Source organism: Glandiceps talaboti, chromosome 23, assembly GCF_964340395.1.
Source record: "Glandiceps talaboti chromosome 23, keGlaTala1.1, whole genome shotgun sequence".
Taxonomy (NCBI): Eukaryota; Metazoa; Hemichordata; class Enteropneusta; family Spengelidae; genus Glandiceps; species Glandiceps talaboti.
In genome coordinates, this window is record NC_135571.1 from 6288318 (window position 1) to 6306369 (window position 18052).

Consider the following 18052-nt stretch of genomic DNA (forward strand, 5'->3'; position numbering starts at 1 on the left):
TAGTATAGACCCTGGTACCCCATGTCTCCTGGACTACGTCATCGTTTACGGCTTCTTTCATTACCTCCATGAAGTAAAACCATAAGAGTGAACTTTGTTACACTAATACTAGTTTTACTCAAGTTGAAATAAATCGTCGTTTTTAGCTAGTTATTTAAACAAAGATCTTTCTGACATTTGCTATATTGTATAGTATAGCGGTAAAGCCAGCAAAAGGACAGTTTGGCAAAGACTAAGACCTGATCAGGTGAAACGTTACTCGTAACTAGAACCCTTGGTCGTAATACAAGGACTAATATATTTTACCGACCTGACATGATCATTGAACGTATACCAAATAGTCTGCTTCCACAGACCTCTTAACTAACATTGCTACATTTTATCATTTGACTCGATACAAATCTTATTGACATCGCTACATTTTATCATCTGGCTCGACAAAATGTTATTAATATTGTTACATATTATTTTCTGACATACCAAAACTTGGTGTAAAAATGTTATATGTTAATCAACAGACATGCCTCATAAAATATACATTGTTGCAATGTATATACCTTGGCGACGATCTGCTAAGATAGCACATGCATTTTTTTGTCAAGCCAAACAGTGATAAAAAGAATCAGTTATATTAGTACGATTTTGGTTGAGACAGACGGCATTATGTTTCAAGTCAACTGGATTCGATTGTATCGTGTACGTGCGTATAATGGCTGCAATTTCCATAATTGAATGATTGGTAGACAAATTTATATTTATAAAATAAATCATACTAATAAATCTGAAACCAGCAATTGCAAAACATTTTTCATGTGTATTTCAAAACATTCTCGTGATTTCAGTTATAAACTATTGACTACTGTGTGTTCCCTTGTAAGTAGACTACTAGCCTTCGAGTCAGATCCGGCTCAAAAATCCCCCTTGCCAAGATATGAAGTAAATATTTCACAAAGGCCAAAGAACCAGTGGGCACTCATATATGAAGCGGTTAGATAAATGAAGGATTGTTCATAGTCAGTGAACACGATTCAGATAATCTTTGCCCCTTGTCAAGTTAAGGATTAGTTCAGTGAAGTTCTTTATACCTGTTTATGTACTGTTGATATAGCGACTAACAATCTTCAATTGTTAGGCCCATTTACCTACGTCTGAACTAATGGGTTTCTGCCAAACACATTGTTACTGTTCTATGGCTCTAATTGTATTCCTGCATGTACCACTGTCACAGTTTGTGCGTTGGCTAAGATCATCAATCTATTCTGCGCTGTGTTTTTTTGTGTGTGGGGAACGTCTGAGTCTCGATGGACACCGAATCAGTTGTACATGACACGTTTGAATGGTTATCGGTGCTATTCGATGACCCGAACCAGAACAAAAGCACTCTGTATTTAAGATACTGTCAGGGACAGTCTCATAATATAGCACACGAGCTCAATAAACGAACATCATTTCGAATTTGTATGGGGATTATGGTGTTTGTGCTGATTGAGGGACTTTCGGACCAGACGTGGTTTAGTTAGAAACCACGTTAGCATCCAGAATACACACGACTTGACTCTAAGCAAGATATTCTCTCATCAACAACTTGATGAATCAGATGTGGAAGTCACAGGTTGTCATCATTGTACCTTGCAAAGTGGGCAAGGTCAGACGCCAAGGTGTCAATATCGAATTCGAACAACTCTATTCCAAAGCACAATCCCGGTCTATGCGATATGGCGACAAAAACGTGGTATGAAACATAGGGGGAAAGAACTGTCAATAAATAAGCTTACACCGTGTTTTAACAAACGTATCAATCAATTAACAATTTGATTCATTTACTGCAATGCGTTGTCCTCAAGGAGTTCAACTTCACTAAGTAATGAGATAACTGGTTGACGGCCTGGCAAAACTCGTAAATTTATGTAACTTTATGGACGTGCTTTACCTTAACCCTCAGACCACTAAAAAAAATAGTGGGCTAAGTTTAACCCTAGTATTAAGTCTCCTCATAAATTATAACAGGCCATACTATATTAAAACGTGCGTTGTTTCTACAGCTTAGAAACTCAGATAACAATGTGGATATTGTAAAATGTTCTTAAATTGTCATGTTACCACACATTAGTTATCAGCAGTGACTTTGTCCTTTCTGTGTTTCTGAATTGGATCGTTAGGTCATAAAGTTTGGAAATAATTAATCGTTATTACTATCATTATTACAATAAATCGAGCGTGAACGCATTGTAAAGATCAACTATTTAAACTTGTACTGGCTGCAACCTGTAACGTTCTTTTGAAAGTGTTTTGTTATAATATAAGACGTAAAAAAAATTGCGTGGTTCCAATTACATTCAGCTTTAAAACAGGTGGGGTGGGTAGATTTTTTCACTTATATTTTATTTTCATGTGTGAGTGTCTAGTTCAGGTTTTCCATTATTTTCCAAATGGTCTCTATGTTGTTTATTTCTTCCTATCAGATGTACAGCCATTACAGAATAGTTTTATATTGTCCTTTTAAGTTGATGTCAGAGTTTCCGCACCCACTATTTCTTGCGAGAATTCACGATTTTCGTGCTTTTATTATTATTTTTCTTGACTACGTAAAAAAAGTTTAGGGTCGGCGTGAAAAACTAGGTGGGGTTAGGAAATCGGAACCAAACAACTTGTTTTATTTGGCCTAAACAACAATAATTTATTCGTAATCATGAGTACACCTAATCAATATTGAACCACCTTTTTAGCTATAAACATGACATAGTTCAATAAATCAAATCGAATAAAATATTTGGGTCCGCACCCAAAAACCAGCGCCCTCAACGGCGATCATGAAATTACGATCGTGATTTTAATATGTTACTGCTACACTTATGGGTAACATTGTTTTTATAAATATTTGTCTGTGAATAGATATATTGTGGTTGTCTGATCGAAATATATTACTAGTTATATACTCCATGTACTGCAGTTTTAACATGGCAACGGTTGAAAACCAAGCTTTCGCCCAAGATATAAACTTGTCACCACAACACCTACAGATAATGTTGACCACTAGTTAACAGATACATTTTTTATACATTTGACTAAGTTTTAGTATTGGATTAATACTTGATATAAAAATATATCCCATGGCCAGTTGCAATTAGTGTAGTCTGGTTGCATTGTAAGTGTGTGTGTCTGTGACTCGACTCTTACTATTGTTAGTGTAACTTTAATTAGTACTGGTTTAATACCCTGCAGGTTCTTACCATCCAATCGAGCTAATACGAGATAGGACTACTTTCTAGTGCATTACTAAGTTTTCCATCATACTTTGTGCATTCCAGAAACCTTTTTCAACCAAATGTTAACCATAATTTGATTTGAACCTTTGGGATCTTCGCAATATATTAGTTACTTTCCTTTACCATCTTTAATAAATGGTATGTTATCTGCAGTTGAACAAAACTAATATGTTATCGCATCTATTTGTTTCCTCAGCCGCAAATTTTGGTAGTGCGCCCTCAAACTCCTTTCACGTAACTCGATGTCGTCACGTTTCCACTGTAAAGCATGTATTATTTGTATCTCACCAAGGCACAAAATCGATTGATGTACTGCATATCAACGGTCAGGTATTAGAACTGTCCATTCACTTCAGGCTTTGATGGGTCTTTAATTACCAATTTCTCCTATTTGCAAAACCAGGGGGAAAACAGTACTGTCGCTTGTATACTAGCATCCGGTTATTTGATTATATTCTCAATGTAGACTTTGGGAAAAAACGTTTGGTGTGTACATATATACATGTAGGTTAGGGTATATAGATTATGTTGTGATAAAACAGATGAGGAATTTTACTATTTTCTTTTGAAGTGTGGTGTGTAACATCAATCATGGGTAGTATGTAAAGGGAAAGCCCACTACAGGAAACATAAGCATTTTCACAAAATTGCGGGGTGGGGGTGGGGGTGGTGGTGGAGATAACTTGAATAGTCATAACCATTGAGAGCCTATTACCTTCAGTGACAACGTCATTGTTCAACCATTGCATAAACATTTCTGCTGACTCCCATGATGCAACGTGGTTCATATGAAAGATCCTAAAATGAGAGACAACTTCAACTTGATGTTTCTTTGAACTTGTGTGTAATATAGTCTTGTATGTGATGAATTAAACCATGACATGTCTCTCTAGAACACAAAGTTCATGACCATATTTCTCTATTTCCTGGAGTGACGTTCTACTTGAAAGCTGCCCTAGCTACAATTGGAACATTATTTACAACTGTATTGTTAGATATAATGAATGAATGAATTGTATTTATTATACACACTGAACAGTATTGAATCACCTATGGGTGAACATACTCTAAACCTGGACATTTTTGCTAAAGACTTATTTTCGTTAATTTTGCTGGGGGGGGGGGGGCGCTTATCTTGGGGAAGAAAACGCAAAAATAAGTTGTGATTAAAGTGTCTTCTTGTACATGAACACAATATACCAGTCTGGTAATTAGTAAAAACTAGTCTTTTGCTGAAGACTGTAAAATCGCAAAATTTTGTGGTGGTGAAAATATCTAGGTTTACTATATTTGTGTAGCTGTACATACCATATATCGTGCTATAATAAATTTGATCAAATTGATTGATGGATTCACACCAGCACCACTAACATGATCACAATTTCAACCTGGTACTGGACAACTTACGGATAAAATTGACCTCAGGTTGAATGTGATCTAAGTATTAGTAATGAATTTGCAGTTGGTTGTCTGAGGGAAATAACTAATACTCCAGTCACATCTTGTGAAATTTGAACAGATAACATTGATTAAACTTTTTTTTTGACAATTTTTGACTGCAAACTTAAGAAAACTTTACCATCCCGGCTTAAACTTAGTTATTTTGAATATTAAAATGACAATGAAGACTGAACTGTATATTTCCAAAAGAAATGACAGATATGGAAAACTTATTGACAAATGGTCAGGCCTCACAGTGTAAATCATTTCCCCATCCCTGTCAAAGTACATGTACAACTGTATTTCCTGCATTTCAGTTTCTGTACTCCTTTTATACAGACTTGTAAAGTTTTAGAGAACCCGCAAATAAAAAAGAAATTAAAAAAAACAAAAAAAAAACATTGATTAAGCTAACTGTACCATCAATGTATGTAAGTCACAATACCATTGTAGTGATGATATAACAAGTAATACTATAATCTCTTTTGAAGTATGGTGTCAGACCACAGGGGCTTGGAATTGTTTTGTTTTTAATTTTTCTTTACAAAAATTGTTTATTGTTTACAAAACATTTTAAACAAATATGGCCAATTTCAGGCCCCTGTGGTCTGACATCATGGGGGGGGGGGGGGGGTTGTCACATTTCACCAGACAATACATGTACATATAAAATTAATACAAATAATTAGAAATATATTCACTGGTATTTATTGTTCGGGTTTGTACAAACTTCACAGATGCTAAATTGTACACATTCAGACCAAAATATATGGGATTTACATTCAGGTTGCCATAATACCACAACCATCATTTGTTCAGTGGTGCTCCAAATCATCGTCGCAAACCACGACCGTTTTACGGTACCGTTCTTAATGAGTCGGTCCCTAATATGGTCAAGAAAATGATCAAAATCACCATTTTCTAAAAGAACATTTCATAAAATGAGTTTTTTCTGATCTATAGTTTATACATTATTCCCATGTATTTTTCAGTTAAACAAGTAAAATGTCTTTAAAAAAGGTCAATTGTCACTACACACAGAGAATAATGAGAAATGTTAAAACACAAAACACCTGTTGGCATTTTCATTATTACATAACATTTGTAGTTCAGAAGTAGCATTTGAGTTGCTTTTGTAAATGAAATGAAAGTCTTTCTTCAAATGACCTGTTGGCCTATATGTGAAGAGATGAAAGATTTTCTTCTCCCAATAAATCTTAATCAAAGTTGGTTCATTTGTCATCTGCTGTCTTATGACATATTTTAACCCATCAAAATGTTTGTATGAAGCATAAAATAGTTAAAATGTTGCCCTGGTGCTTGTTTCTGATTGGTCAATATCCTGTATGGCATCTTGTGACTATATTTATGTGAATTTTAATGAATCAAATCTTGATGTGAATCATGAGAAAGTAACATACAATGTTGCCAAAAGTGCTTTTATCTCATTGATCAATGTTGCTTTTCATGTCATGTCAAATTATTATTAAATACAGATGTCATGTGTGGTACTTTCAATGTTGTTATAATACCTTGGTCTGTAGTTGGTTCACTTCTGTGACAGATGAGTTAAAAATTGGCAAATTATGTTTAATATGGGAAATTATCACATTGTGACTGATCTTACACTTCTGACTGGAGTTTCACTGATGTGTAATAGATGTAAAGCAATTGTGTCTAATGTGGCCTAATATAAATACTTTCATACCATAACAGATCCTATGTATGCCTCTACAATATAATTGGTCTGTCATTAGGTTTAACAGGTGTAAAACAATCTTTATATCCTAATGTGTCTAGTATTTCAGTATTTAGTCCTCTGATTCGTCCATTTGTTTCTGTTCCAGTGACTGTGTTTTAATGTCTTGTGTCTTTGCCACATAATAACTCCCCATTCCAGCAGCTGCCTCAGCTTCTTTTTGAGTATAAGGTTCATCTTTCAGAGCTTTCATTCTGTAATTTCAAACATACATTAATCAAAATATTAGACTTGTTAGTAGTATTTCCTTCCCTAACAATGGTGACTTTACTCATTGCAACCTACAAATTTGCATTCATTCATTAATACATACTAATGAAGTAAAGCTTCAAGTAACGCAGGAATTAAAGGTAAGAAAGTTATGCGGTTGAAATATATAGTACGTGTAAAACTCATTGATATGTACATTCAATTCTGCTCAATAAACTATTCTTCTCACTGTGCAGGCAACCGAAGGTCACTAGTGAGCATGAGGTCTAGTAGCTAGACTATGAGCCAATTTGATTAAAATCTGATGTAGTAAACTTGGCACGATTTCTTTCTTTACCCCCTTTCTTGTAATGTTGTTTGCTCTCTTTTGTTCTGTGAGTGCCTTGTACCTACATATGACACAACACCATAGTTGTTCATGTACACATCTTGTACTTCTGTTGAGCCAACCAGAATCCATCTTACAACACATCAATCAATGTTCGAATTGAAACAGAGTGAACCAGCAAACAATAACAATAGCATCGTTGTCTGCACTCATGCTCTTTTCAATCATAGCATTCTGAGGTACTCTATCCATACATATATGTTTTGGCATAGGACACATTCTCATTATTGAGTACACCATTTAGCACTCAACATTTTTACAAGAACTCCTGGTATTGTGTCAGATGTAGGAACAAGACACTCACTCACTCACACACACACACACACACACACACACACACGCACACTCACTCACTCAGGGATCTGCTGACGCCGGTCGGCACCGGTCGCTAGCGTCCGGGACTCAGTCTTGGCGACCCCCACTCAAAGGTTGCCGACCACCACCTTCAAGTGTCACAATTGGTTTACCATCAACCCCCACACTCACTTTAATAATTGTACTTTCATTTTCTGCCCACATGGTCGCATTGATTTAAAAGATAATGAGGTATTAAAATGTCTTTGAGAAAAGAACAATGTAGATGACCATTAATTACAATAATGACAAATACTGGACTATTTATAAAGACGAAGTGTGAACTGACACTATACATTGATATCCACATGTACACAGTACAGTACGTGAGAATTACAGGGCAAACACGATACTGCAGACTTCCGACTAGCATTCTTCAGCCTCATATACCTTTTTATAAAGTGTTGACGTTGTGTCCGATCATTAGTTTTCTGTTCAATTTTACTCTGAAAACACTTTTACTAAGTAGTTTGACATCGTACATAGCAGGACGATGAAAACACATAATTTCAAAAATGGCTGGTGGTGACGTCACAAACTATCGCGAGGTCTCACGTATCATGAGATTTCATCTAAACGCAATGCGTATGTGTGGAAATACGCAACTTTTTAGAGTTTTGAAACTGCAGTTGTCTTTGGATATTCAGTTTGATTGAAACAACTTTAGCTTTTCTTAGAAAACTAATCAAAAACTGTGATTGAAAAAAATTGATGTGCAAAGATTGAGATTAGAGTTATAAATCTGTAGAGAAAGAAATGTTGGTTTTATCTTTTTCATTGGCAACTTTGCTCATACTCCATGTACTTTGAGTGCACCATTAATTTATTCATGAATATTAAATATGCAAATTAGCATGAATTATTAATTAGAGACCGGAACTACTCTTAAGCTTGGCAGAACCCTGCTCACTCACTCACTCACTCACTCACTCACTCACTCAAACCCACCCACCCACCCACCCACTCACCTCAACTCAACTCAACTCAACTCAACTAACAAAAAAAGAACATTATAGCAAAGAGAGGTGAATAAAGAAATCGTGCCCAGTTGACTACATCAGATTTTAATCAGATTGGCACGGAGCTAGCAAAATGCTAGTCACTGAGTAATTCCTCTGCTATAGTTGACTTTACACACCAACTTTACATTACTAATAGCAAAACATAAACACCTCTCACCTCCTTTTATGTTGTCGACCTTTAAAATGTTCCTTCAGTGCTCTGACATCTACAAAATGTCTCCTGTACAGAGAAAATGGACAGAATCAGTAAAAAACTCTTGACATAGACATGTTACCTTAGTTAACTTGCAATCCAGACTGAGCATGCTCAGATGCAAAGGACTATGGGATTATCTGTGGTTATCATAAAACCTTATCTGGAGCTACTGATAAAATTAACCTCCCACAATTCTCAGGGCAACTATGAATTGATTATGTGTGGTTACAAACAATATCAACATTGTTTACAATGCTAATTGATTAGTATTTATTGTCATATTTCCCATGATGCAACATTCAACATGATGGGTTTGCAAGTTCCCTATTGTAAGACAACAGTAAACTGTGTATAAGTAAGAGATTAACCATGATTTGGGGTTAGCTTGGATGTAGTTGTAGATATTGCATAACAACATGACATACTAGTAGTTTAGCATGTTAACAACAATAGTAAATGAATACAAATAATGAATGTGCAGCACTTCATAAGGTGTATTCTGATTGGTTAAAAAACAAAGGCAACAAGCACATCTGTTGGCTGTATTGTTAATGAGTATTTGTATGTTTTCCAATCAGTGACAACCTCGTCCTTCTACAGGCAGCACACGTGTATTTAGTTGTGTGGGTTTAGGACGCTAAAAATTGTGAAGCCTGGGTTGACTCCCTAGCATACGTCCGATCAGAATCCACGGCCACAAATAACCATTCTTCTACAAGTTAAAATTCTACTTACGCACAATGGAGACAATAATTCTGTCCACTCCCTGGTAAATCATGGTCTATCTCTTGGTTCAACAGCTTGTCGGCGTTTTCTGTTTTCATGTCTTCGTCAATCTGGTCTAGATCTTTCGTCTTCCGCCGTGTCCTGAACATTTTCTGGACCTTTGTATCACCTTTATGATGACGTTTTCTTGCCAGTCTCCCCATTTCGAGTAAAATTTATACAAAGTGCGATATTACCTATAAATTACAGCGTCAAATTTGCTGTACAGTCGAATGCGGAAGTCAAACCACGTTTTCGTATGTACAATTTATATTTGTTTGTGGGTTATTTGCTCTTCACTGTGTTATTTTAGTTGTCGTTGGTGGCGCTGTTTGATTCACGAAGTATAGAAATATAACACCGGGGAACACAGGAACCGTGTTAAAAACAAATAAATAAATAATCTATTCACAGACAGCAACTTGAGTAGCTTGTCCTTTCGGTGACTGAAGGTACGGGGACAAATTACTGCTGACATTTTATCGTCTGCCTCGCCAAAATCTTACAAATATAGTTACGTTTTCTCTTACGTGAACCACTAAAAATGATTGAAATAAACCAATTGTCTTAAATTCTTAAATTTCTGTAGCACCAGACAATAAAAACATAGCAACTTGAATGTTAGTAACATTTATAACTAAACTTGAAGTACGTATACATATACAGTGTCATTGAAGATTATTGTCAAGCCTGCAGATGACTGAAATTTTCAGGTTTAGTGGGACTTGTAATTAGGTTCTTTCCTATCCCATTCCGTTTAACCACGTCACTCTCAGGTGATAAATTCTGACACACTTTTACATTCCAGAGTACCGTCACGGTAGATACCTTACTATGATCTAACACTAATACAACAGACTTTTTTAATTAAGTTAATTAGCTATAAATGCTAAGTGGCTGTTTCCGCTTGTCGCTGAAGCCGAGAAAATGAAATTCGTGACACTGCACTGTGACAGTAGATCTTGTACTTGGTGATGGTTGGGGGGGGGGGGGGTTACATGTACATGCGCGTGGGTGGTTGTGCGGTCATGCATGTATATATACTAGTACTGAAAAGCTATTGAGTTCTGTTTTTCGCTAAACAAATAAAACAATCGTTAAACAGGGGATGGCGGGGGTGGGTTATATATGAAAGTGAGATCGGGCTAGTTCAGTTTGATGCTAAAACCAATCGAGAACGCGAAATTCATTAATTCAGGGAATGGATGGGTGGGTGGATGTGATGGATAACATTTCCTATTATATACTTCATTTTCATATTTATTTGATGATGAATCGGAAAACCATTTGAAATGATAGCTACAAACAATGCACACACAGACATATAGATATACCTTGCAGCATGCAAGTTTATGATTGCATGAACGTGTCACAATGGAAATGTATTAAAATATATACAGCATAATGAAAAATAATGATTCTAAAGTGAAAGAGAAACAACATGTTGTACATGAACTAAAACGTACTGCCCGTTTCATGTTAGTGTTCACTGGCTCTGTTTGATACAACCACACATAAAATGGACATTCTACAACATCGCAATAAATTGCAACTACATGTAGACGCGGACGGACACAAGGGCGTCAGTGTTTTGATGCCCGAATCTACAAAATCTCGCAAAAATATATTTGTTTAATCTTTCCATTTTAAAGTGTAGTTCCTCCTGGTTTCTGCTTGGCTGTATCAAACAGAGTGAGTGAACACTAATGTGAAACGGGTTGTGTATATTTTAATTTAGTTAATCTACTCAGGTTGGTAGCAGTATATTGTGGTTACTGGTTCCCATGGTTACATCACGTTCGACTCTATCGGTCGCGATTTCGAATTATTTATCACGTAATTGGTATCCCAATATTCTAAATCACTCATGGCCTTAAGGACTGAATTTAAATATCCCTCCGGTTGTGCGAGAATCTGAGAAGACCCTGAATACATCAATACATTATACATAGTTGCAGCGAACCGAAGAACACACATTTTGTCAGTGCAATATAATGAGGGAATATTTCCGTTAGTAGCTCGTGTCATCTACAATTGCATGGGTGACTTTTGAATCGATTCACACATCCGAAAATCTTTCTGGAGGAAGAGAAATTTAAGAAGATGGCATCTTGGTTGTTTTGGATATTCTTTGCAATTACTTCATGTACTGCGACACACTTACCGGACACAACAACACAAACGTATTCCAAGCCTGGCGATATTGTTTTAGCTGGGTTGTTTTCTATTCACGAATATGACGGTGGTCATGAGTGCGGAGATCTACGCGAACTAGGTCCACTGTTGAAGATGGAAGCCATGGCATTTGCTGTTGATCAAATTAATCAGAGGAGTGACATCTTGCCGAATATTACAATAGGTTACCAAATGTACGACGACTGTGGATTCGACGAAATGGCCATGTTCATCGCTATGTCGCTATCACATCGTACGTTGAGTTGTCATGACGTTAATACCGGGGTTAGTGATGAAATTAATATCGTTGGGGTCGTCGGAGCTGAGTGGAGTTCAACATCAATACCAAGCAATAAAATACTAAATTTGCTTCACATTCCACAAATTAGTTACTATGCAACGAGTGACGAGCTCAGTGACAAAAAACGCTTTCCCTTTTTTCTTCGGACTGTACCACCCGATAAAATGCAAGCACAGGCTATCGCTGATTTGATATTACATTTCGGGTGGACGTATATCTCAATTATCCACTCCGATGAAAGCTATGGAAGGAACGGTATAAATTTCCTCACAGCAGAAGTGGCCAAACGCGGTATCTGCGTCGCTGCATCTTTGCAGGTATCTCGATTTGATAGTGATGCAGAACTCGGTAACGTCGTCACAACGTTAAGAAAACACAGCAACGCAAAGGTCGTTGTGGTGTTTTCTATTCCACTTCATGCAAATCTCTTTTTGAAAGCTGTCCGCAGAGTTAACGCTACGAGTGAATTTATCTGGATTGGCAGCGATGGTTGGGGACCTAATTTACATCTCTATGGCAACCTACATGCTGCTGTCGGTGGATTCTTCATCAGGTTTTATAGTCAAGAAGTTCCAGAATTTGAAAAGTATTTCAAATCTCTCACTCCATCAACCCACTACGATAATCCATGGTTTGAATCATTTTGGGGTAGTTATTTGAACTGTACTGTGTCGAATTCATGCCTCCAAGATCCTTATATCGCAGGGTTCAGTGAGACCAGTTTTGTGTCGTTAGTCATCGATGCAGTGTATACGTTCGCACACGCGTTAGAATCTTGGCGAAGGGTCAACTGTTCGGACGCTTCTCTACCCTGTGCTGAATTAGACCATATAACAGCTCAAGACACCATCGAGTATTTGAAAAGTGTCGACTTCGAAGGTGAGACTGGACATATCAGTTTTGATTCAAATGGCGATATTAGAGGAAAGTATGTCTTCAAGATTTTGGAAGAGAAAGACAATATGTACGATTTTGTTACTTTTGGTTCTTGGGACGCTCGCAAAGATGTTGATAAGTTAGAAGTCCATAATGACTCCATACATTGGCGACTACCTGTAGACGATACTGGTGTACCAAAGTCACGGTGTAGCGAGCCATGTTTACCTGGATACTACCAAAGGTTCGGGGTCACACCTTGTTGCTGGGAGTGTTTCAAATGTGATGAAGACGAAATCTCAATAAATGGTTCCAAGTGCGATAAGTGTCCTGACCTGTGGTGGCCAAACGACAACTTCACAGCGTGCGAACCTATGCCGTCTACATATTTACATTGGAACGATGCGTTGGGGATCAGTCTAGTGACATTAGCTAGTTTCGGTACAGTGACTACGAGTATCATTGCCGCATTATACATCAAACACCGAGAAAAGACTCTGATCAAAGCTTCAAGTCGTGAGCTGAGTGTCATGATTTTAATAGGCGCTCTACTATGTTACATAATGGTGTATATATTCATTGGGAAACCTAACTATGTCACGTGCGTTATGTGTCGTCTTGGCTTCACTCTCAGCTGTATTTTCCTCTATGCGCCGTTATTTATCAAAGTTAATCGGATTTATCGAATCTTCAAGGCAGGAAAAAAATCGACCAAACCACCTCGACTTGTAAGTCCTACATCCCAAGTAGCTATTGCCAGCATATTGATCGTAACACAGGTATTGTATTTATAGTACATTTTTTACACCCAACTGCTACAACTTTATGATTACACTGCAAATAACCATTCTCCTAACCACATTCATTAATTTAAACTGTTACGGTTTTGAAAATCAAGAAAAAAATACAGGTCTCGTACAAATTAGAAGTCAAAATAATACTACATTGAATTCATTTTGGATTTTCCAAAATGGCCGCTGTATACTGTGTTTATATATATATATATATATATATATATATATATATATATATATATATATATATATATATATATATATATATATATATATATATATATATATATATATATATCAGTGAAAATTAAATTTGTCGATTTCTTTCAAAAGAGAGACGATGAAAGCCAAAGCTTTCATGATATTGTTTGGCAAGGTTGAATTAGAGACACTGCAACAGAATTACAATCGATTTTCAGGGAATTTGGTCCCCAAGGCATCTTCAACCATATGATAATAAATATCAGAAATTTAATTAATATTTATATGTCAAATATTGCACTAGCTATTTGATATTGTATATTTTTGATTATTATGTAAATGATGGCTAACAGACATGCGTATTTGCTAATATTTTGATAATTTGTACAGTGAATAGATATGGTTCCTATAAAATCTGTCTGTCTGTCTGTCTGTCTGTCTGTGTGTGTGTGTCTGTCTGTCTGTGTCTCTGTCTGTCTGTCCGTCCGTCCGTCCGTCCATCCGTCCGTCCGTCCGTCCGTCCGTCCGTCCGTCCGTCCGTCTGTCTGTCTGTCTGTCTGTCTATCTATCTATCTATCTATCTATCTATCTATCTATCTATCTATCTATCTATCTATCTATCTATCTCTACCATATTAATACTGTTGTTGTCCACATTAGGTTATCATCAGTGTGGTTTTCGTCATCTATGAACCAACTGGAGTAGTGGCAGTGAAATCAGCCTCCGATAGGACAGTGGAATTACTTTGTAACATCCCGACTTCAGAGATCATAACATCTAGTATCTACAACCTAACTCTGATCGCTCTGTGTTGTTTCTATGCCGTAAAAACTAGACATTTACCGGACAATTACAACGAGTCGCAGTTTATAGCTTTGTGTGTGTATACAACGCTTGTTGTTAGTTTAGCATTTATGCCTACTTACTTCGCAATAAATGACGGTAGTATGCGGGTTGTAATTCTGTCCCTCGCCATCATGTTGAATGCAACTATTGCTTTGGTGTTTCTCTACGTTCCCAAAGTGTATGTCGTTCATTTTGTAAGAAACACCAACGTCAATATTGGAGTGATAAGCTCTGTTTATCATCCTCAGGCTAGCACATCCTCCAGGGTTGCACCCACAACCTGAGATGTGGTTCAAGGAATAAATTAAGGTTTGGGTATTGGCGATATTACAGCAGAGGAAACTTGGGTGTACAGAATCGGCAGTCAGAACTGATACACTTGCTTGTTTCATTTGATGGTCTATCGCAGACAATGATCTATATACATTGTTACAATTGATGTATATGTGACTGTCTCGTTCAGACTGGGGATGATTTACAACTGCTGACATCAGACTGTGGACGAACGGGACCTGTTACAAACAGGGAAAGTAAACAACTGAATCGGATTAATAACACACGGTACAGCATGTTGGAAGTACAGAAACTTATTTTCTCATTTGAAAGGAACAGTTGGACATGCCTCTTTACATACATGTACATGTATATACATTGTAGGACGATCGTTGCTTTGTATGTCTCATTCAGTCAAGGCCAACCCGATCCGTGTAGGGGGTGATATGAAGCTCTTACAAGGTCACCACTGATCGGATAACATACATTTACTTTATCACTCATTAACAATGCAGCCAACAGATGTGCTTGTTGTCTTTGTTTTCTCACCAATCAGAATGAACCTTATAAAGTACTTCACTTGTTGCCTTTGTTTTTTAACCAATCAGAATGAACATTATAAAGTGCATCCGCTGTGAGCTGTGAAACGTTTGGATTGGTCATACATTAATTAATAATTAAATCAATTTTATTCAATACACGTACTTTAATCATTACACACGTATTATGTATATTGAGTTCTGTAAACGAAGTTTGTCTTATCTTTAAAAAATGGATGTTTTGTTTGGTGCACAAGATGAATTTCCATTAGTTCGTGGATAATAAAAGTATGTCTTCACTAACCTTAAGTCAATACAATAATCTAACCTTCTCATTTACCAAGAAAATGTGCACATTGGATAGTCTGATCAGCTGGTAGCCTACGAAATTGCTAGCTTATTTCCGTTTACCTACAAGTCAAAATATAATGTATATTTTTTACCTCATAAAACCTATGCTAGCTATTTTATGACAAAAGGCAGACATGGTCTTTTCTCTCTCTGTTACACTTATCAATATTTCATTTAATTTGTTCCTATGCAATTACATCTTATCTTCTCTAGCTAACATTTTAATATCAATTCTCTGATAATATCATTCTATGTACCACTGTTCTGTCGCAAATACTCGACTTAAAAATGTGTTTTCATCCATATGTGATTGCAATCCTGAATATGTCTTCACACTGTTGAAAAACTCGTGGATTTCAGAGTAGACACATATAATGAAATGGTTTTAGGCAACTTATCTCTCAACTTGACCTAACCTATCATCTCCACCCTATAACAGATAGATCTTTAGTCAGAAGATTACTAACAGAACAACGTAGGAAAGTGTAACTGTGAAATGTACGGCGTTGACTTGTGAAGTACCCTCGAAAATAAAATCAAGTATAAAAGATCAGTGATGCAAAAAAAGAAAAGAAAGTGGCTGTCTCTAATGCAAATTAGTGTTGCACTCTTACTATATCTGCATGACACGTTTAAATCTTTTAACGTTTGGCATGTCAGTGCACGTAGTAAATTGTTCTGTATGTACACTAGCAACATAATCAACTTCTTAAGAATCAATAAACGCAGTTGGTTGTTGGGATCCTGGTGTTTTTGCTGTGATCAATTATTGACGCTAAGTGTTTCTTGCCATGTATCTTGTGTTACTCCTAATTGCCACAAACAAGCAAGGTCACCGCTATTATTCGAGACTTTTTGTCTTCGAAGACGATGAAATGTAGCAATGTTAGTATGGGATATGTCTTCAAAGACGATGAAATGTAACAATAGTAGTATATTTGTCTTCGAAGACGATGAAATGTAGCAATGTTAGTATGATATATGTCTTCGAAGACGATGAAATGTAACAATAGCAGTATATTTGTCTTCGAAGATGATGAAATGTAGCAATGTTAGTATGACATATGTCTTCGAAGACGATGAAATGTAACAATAGCAGTATATTTGTCTTCGAAGACGATGAAATGTAGCAATGTTAGTATGATATATGTCTTCGAAGACGATGAAATGTAACAATAGCAGTATATTTGTCTTCGAAGACGATGAAATGTAGCAATGTTAGTATGATATATGTCTTCGAAGACGATGAAACGTGGCAAAGCTAGCGTGATATAAATTTTGTTTTCGAAGACGATGAAATGTAGCAATGTTCTATGTCTTCGAAGACAATAAATTGTAGCGATGCTTGTACTAATACTACGATTTTTATCTTGTAGGCTTCTATCATTAGATTTAGGCGCCCTTAATTAAATTCTTTGTTTGCCGTCCGCGTGCCAGTAGGGTTGTCAGTATATTTAGAAAACCATTTTGTTCAAAATTTCCACGTAAGGCCGTATTTCATACTATTGTAAATGAGAAGACTGTTAAAATACCTTCAAATAACTACACATATTTCTAAAAAGCAGTTTAACACAATCAATTTTATCATTTCTATTTCACCAGAGTAGTAGATTTAGGTACAAACAGAAAAAGGAATCAACAGGAATGTGAATTTTATATGACATACATGCTGGCATTGTTTTTATCCTGTGTTTGTTTTCTTCCCCGTCTGCCTTGTAGGTTTTGGGGAAATTCAAGGACGCGGGCAAACAATCTATTTTAACTGATGGAGCCTTCCTAAATTATACAGGAGTTAATTAAACATATGCTGAATATTTCATGTAACTTCTTTTCTATGACGCATTTAATCATTTGGAGTTTTGCAGACGTGACTGGGACACACAGTATGTGAATGTGGATGTACGTACTGATGCAATTAATTAAACGATACAACGCCTTAGAACATCTCACTGTAAACTAATCAAGATACACGATTCGCTCTACTTACCTTCATAGCTCTATATACCGTCATTCTATCGACATTGTCATCAAAGTGATCGACCGTTTCTTTAATTTTGTGTTATGAGGGTTATGCTACACAGAAAGAGGTTGTGTCCAATTTAAAATTGACATTATGACCTCGTCCTCAAACTATACATAATTCTTTGTTCATTGATAAATACTATACAACAAATTTCATCCCTGCTGCAGTTTGTCTTATATTTTAAAGTACTGATTAAGTCAACCGTTCACACATATGAGATATATCATAGTTACTGCAGGAGTATCAATAAAATATTGTAATTATCTGCTTCA

General features: G+C 36.4%; 2 protein-coding genes across 2 annotated transcripts; one reads left to right on the plus strand and one right to left on the minus strand.

Moving 5' to 3' along the window:
* Nucleotides 1–5412: 5412 nt before the first annotated feature.
* On the minus strand, nucleotides 5413–9643 carry LOC144452972 (zinc finger protein 593-like). Its single transcript, XM_078144206.1, has 3 exons — nucleotides 9371–9643; nucleotides 8597–8659; nucleotides 5413–6659 (listed from the first exon to the last, which is right to left on the minus strand). The coding sequence occupies exons 1-3, from the start codon at nucleotides 9562–9564 to the stop codon at nucleotides 6518–6520; spliced, it is 399 nt and encodes a 132-aa protein (XP_078000332.1). The 5' UTR covers nucleotides 9565–9643; the 3' UTR covers nucleotides 5413–6517.
* Nucleotides 9644–11503: 1860 nt separating this feature from the next.
* LOC144453200 (metabotropic glutamate receptor-like) lies at nucleotides 11504–14878 on the plus strand. Its single transcript, XM_078144477.1, has 2 exons — nucleotides 11504–13531; nucleotides 14408–14878. The coding sequence occupies exons 1-2, from the start codon at nucleotides 11504–11506 to the stop codon at nucleotides 14876–14878; spliced, it is 2499 nt and encodes an 832-aa protein (XP_078000603.1).
* Nucleotides 14879–18052: the final 3174 nt, after the last annotated feature.

Excerpts from the sequence above, each read along its gene's own strand:
- LOC144453200 (XM_078144477.1), top strand. The coding sequence starts at position 11,504 with ATGGCATCTTGGTTGTTTTGGATATTCTTTGCAATTACTTCATGTACT. Across the intron at positions 13,532-14,407 it reads GCATATTGATCGTAACACAG|GTTATCATCAGTGTGGTTTT; the intron begins GTATTGTATTTA and ends TGTCCACATTAG.
- LOC144452972 (XM_078144206.1), bottom strand. The coding sequence starts at position 9,564 with ATGGGGAGACTGGCAAGAAAACGTCATCATAAAGGTGATACAAAGGTC. Across the intron at positions 8,660-9,370 it reads AATTATTGTCTCCATTGTGC|GAGACATTTTGTAGATGTCA; the intron begins GTAAGTAGAATT and ends TTCTCTGTACAG. Across the intron at positions 6,660-8,596 it reads GGTCGACAACATAAAAGGAG|AATGAAAGCTCTGAAAGATG; the intron begins GTGAGAGGTGTT and ends TTGAAATTACAG.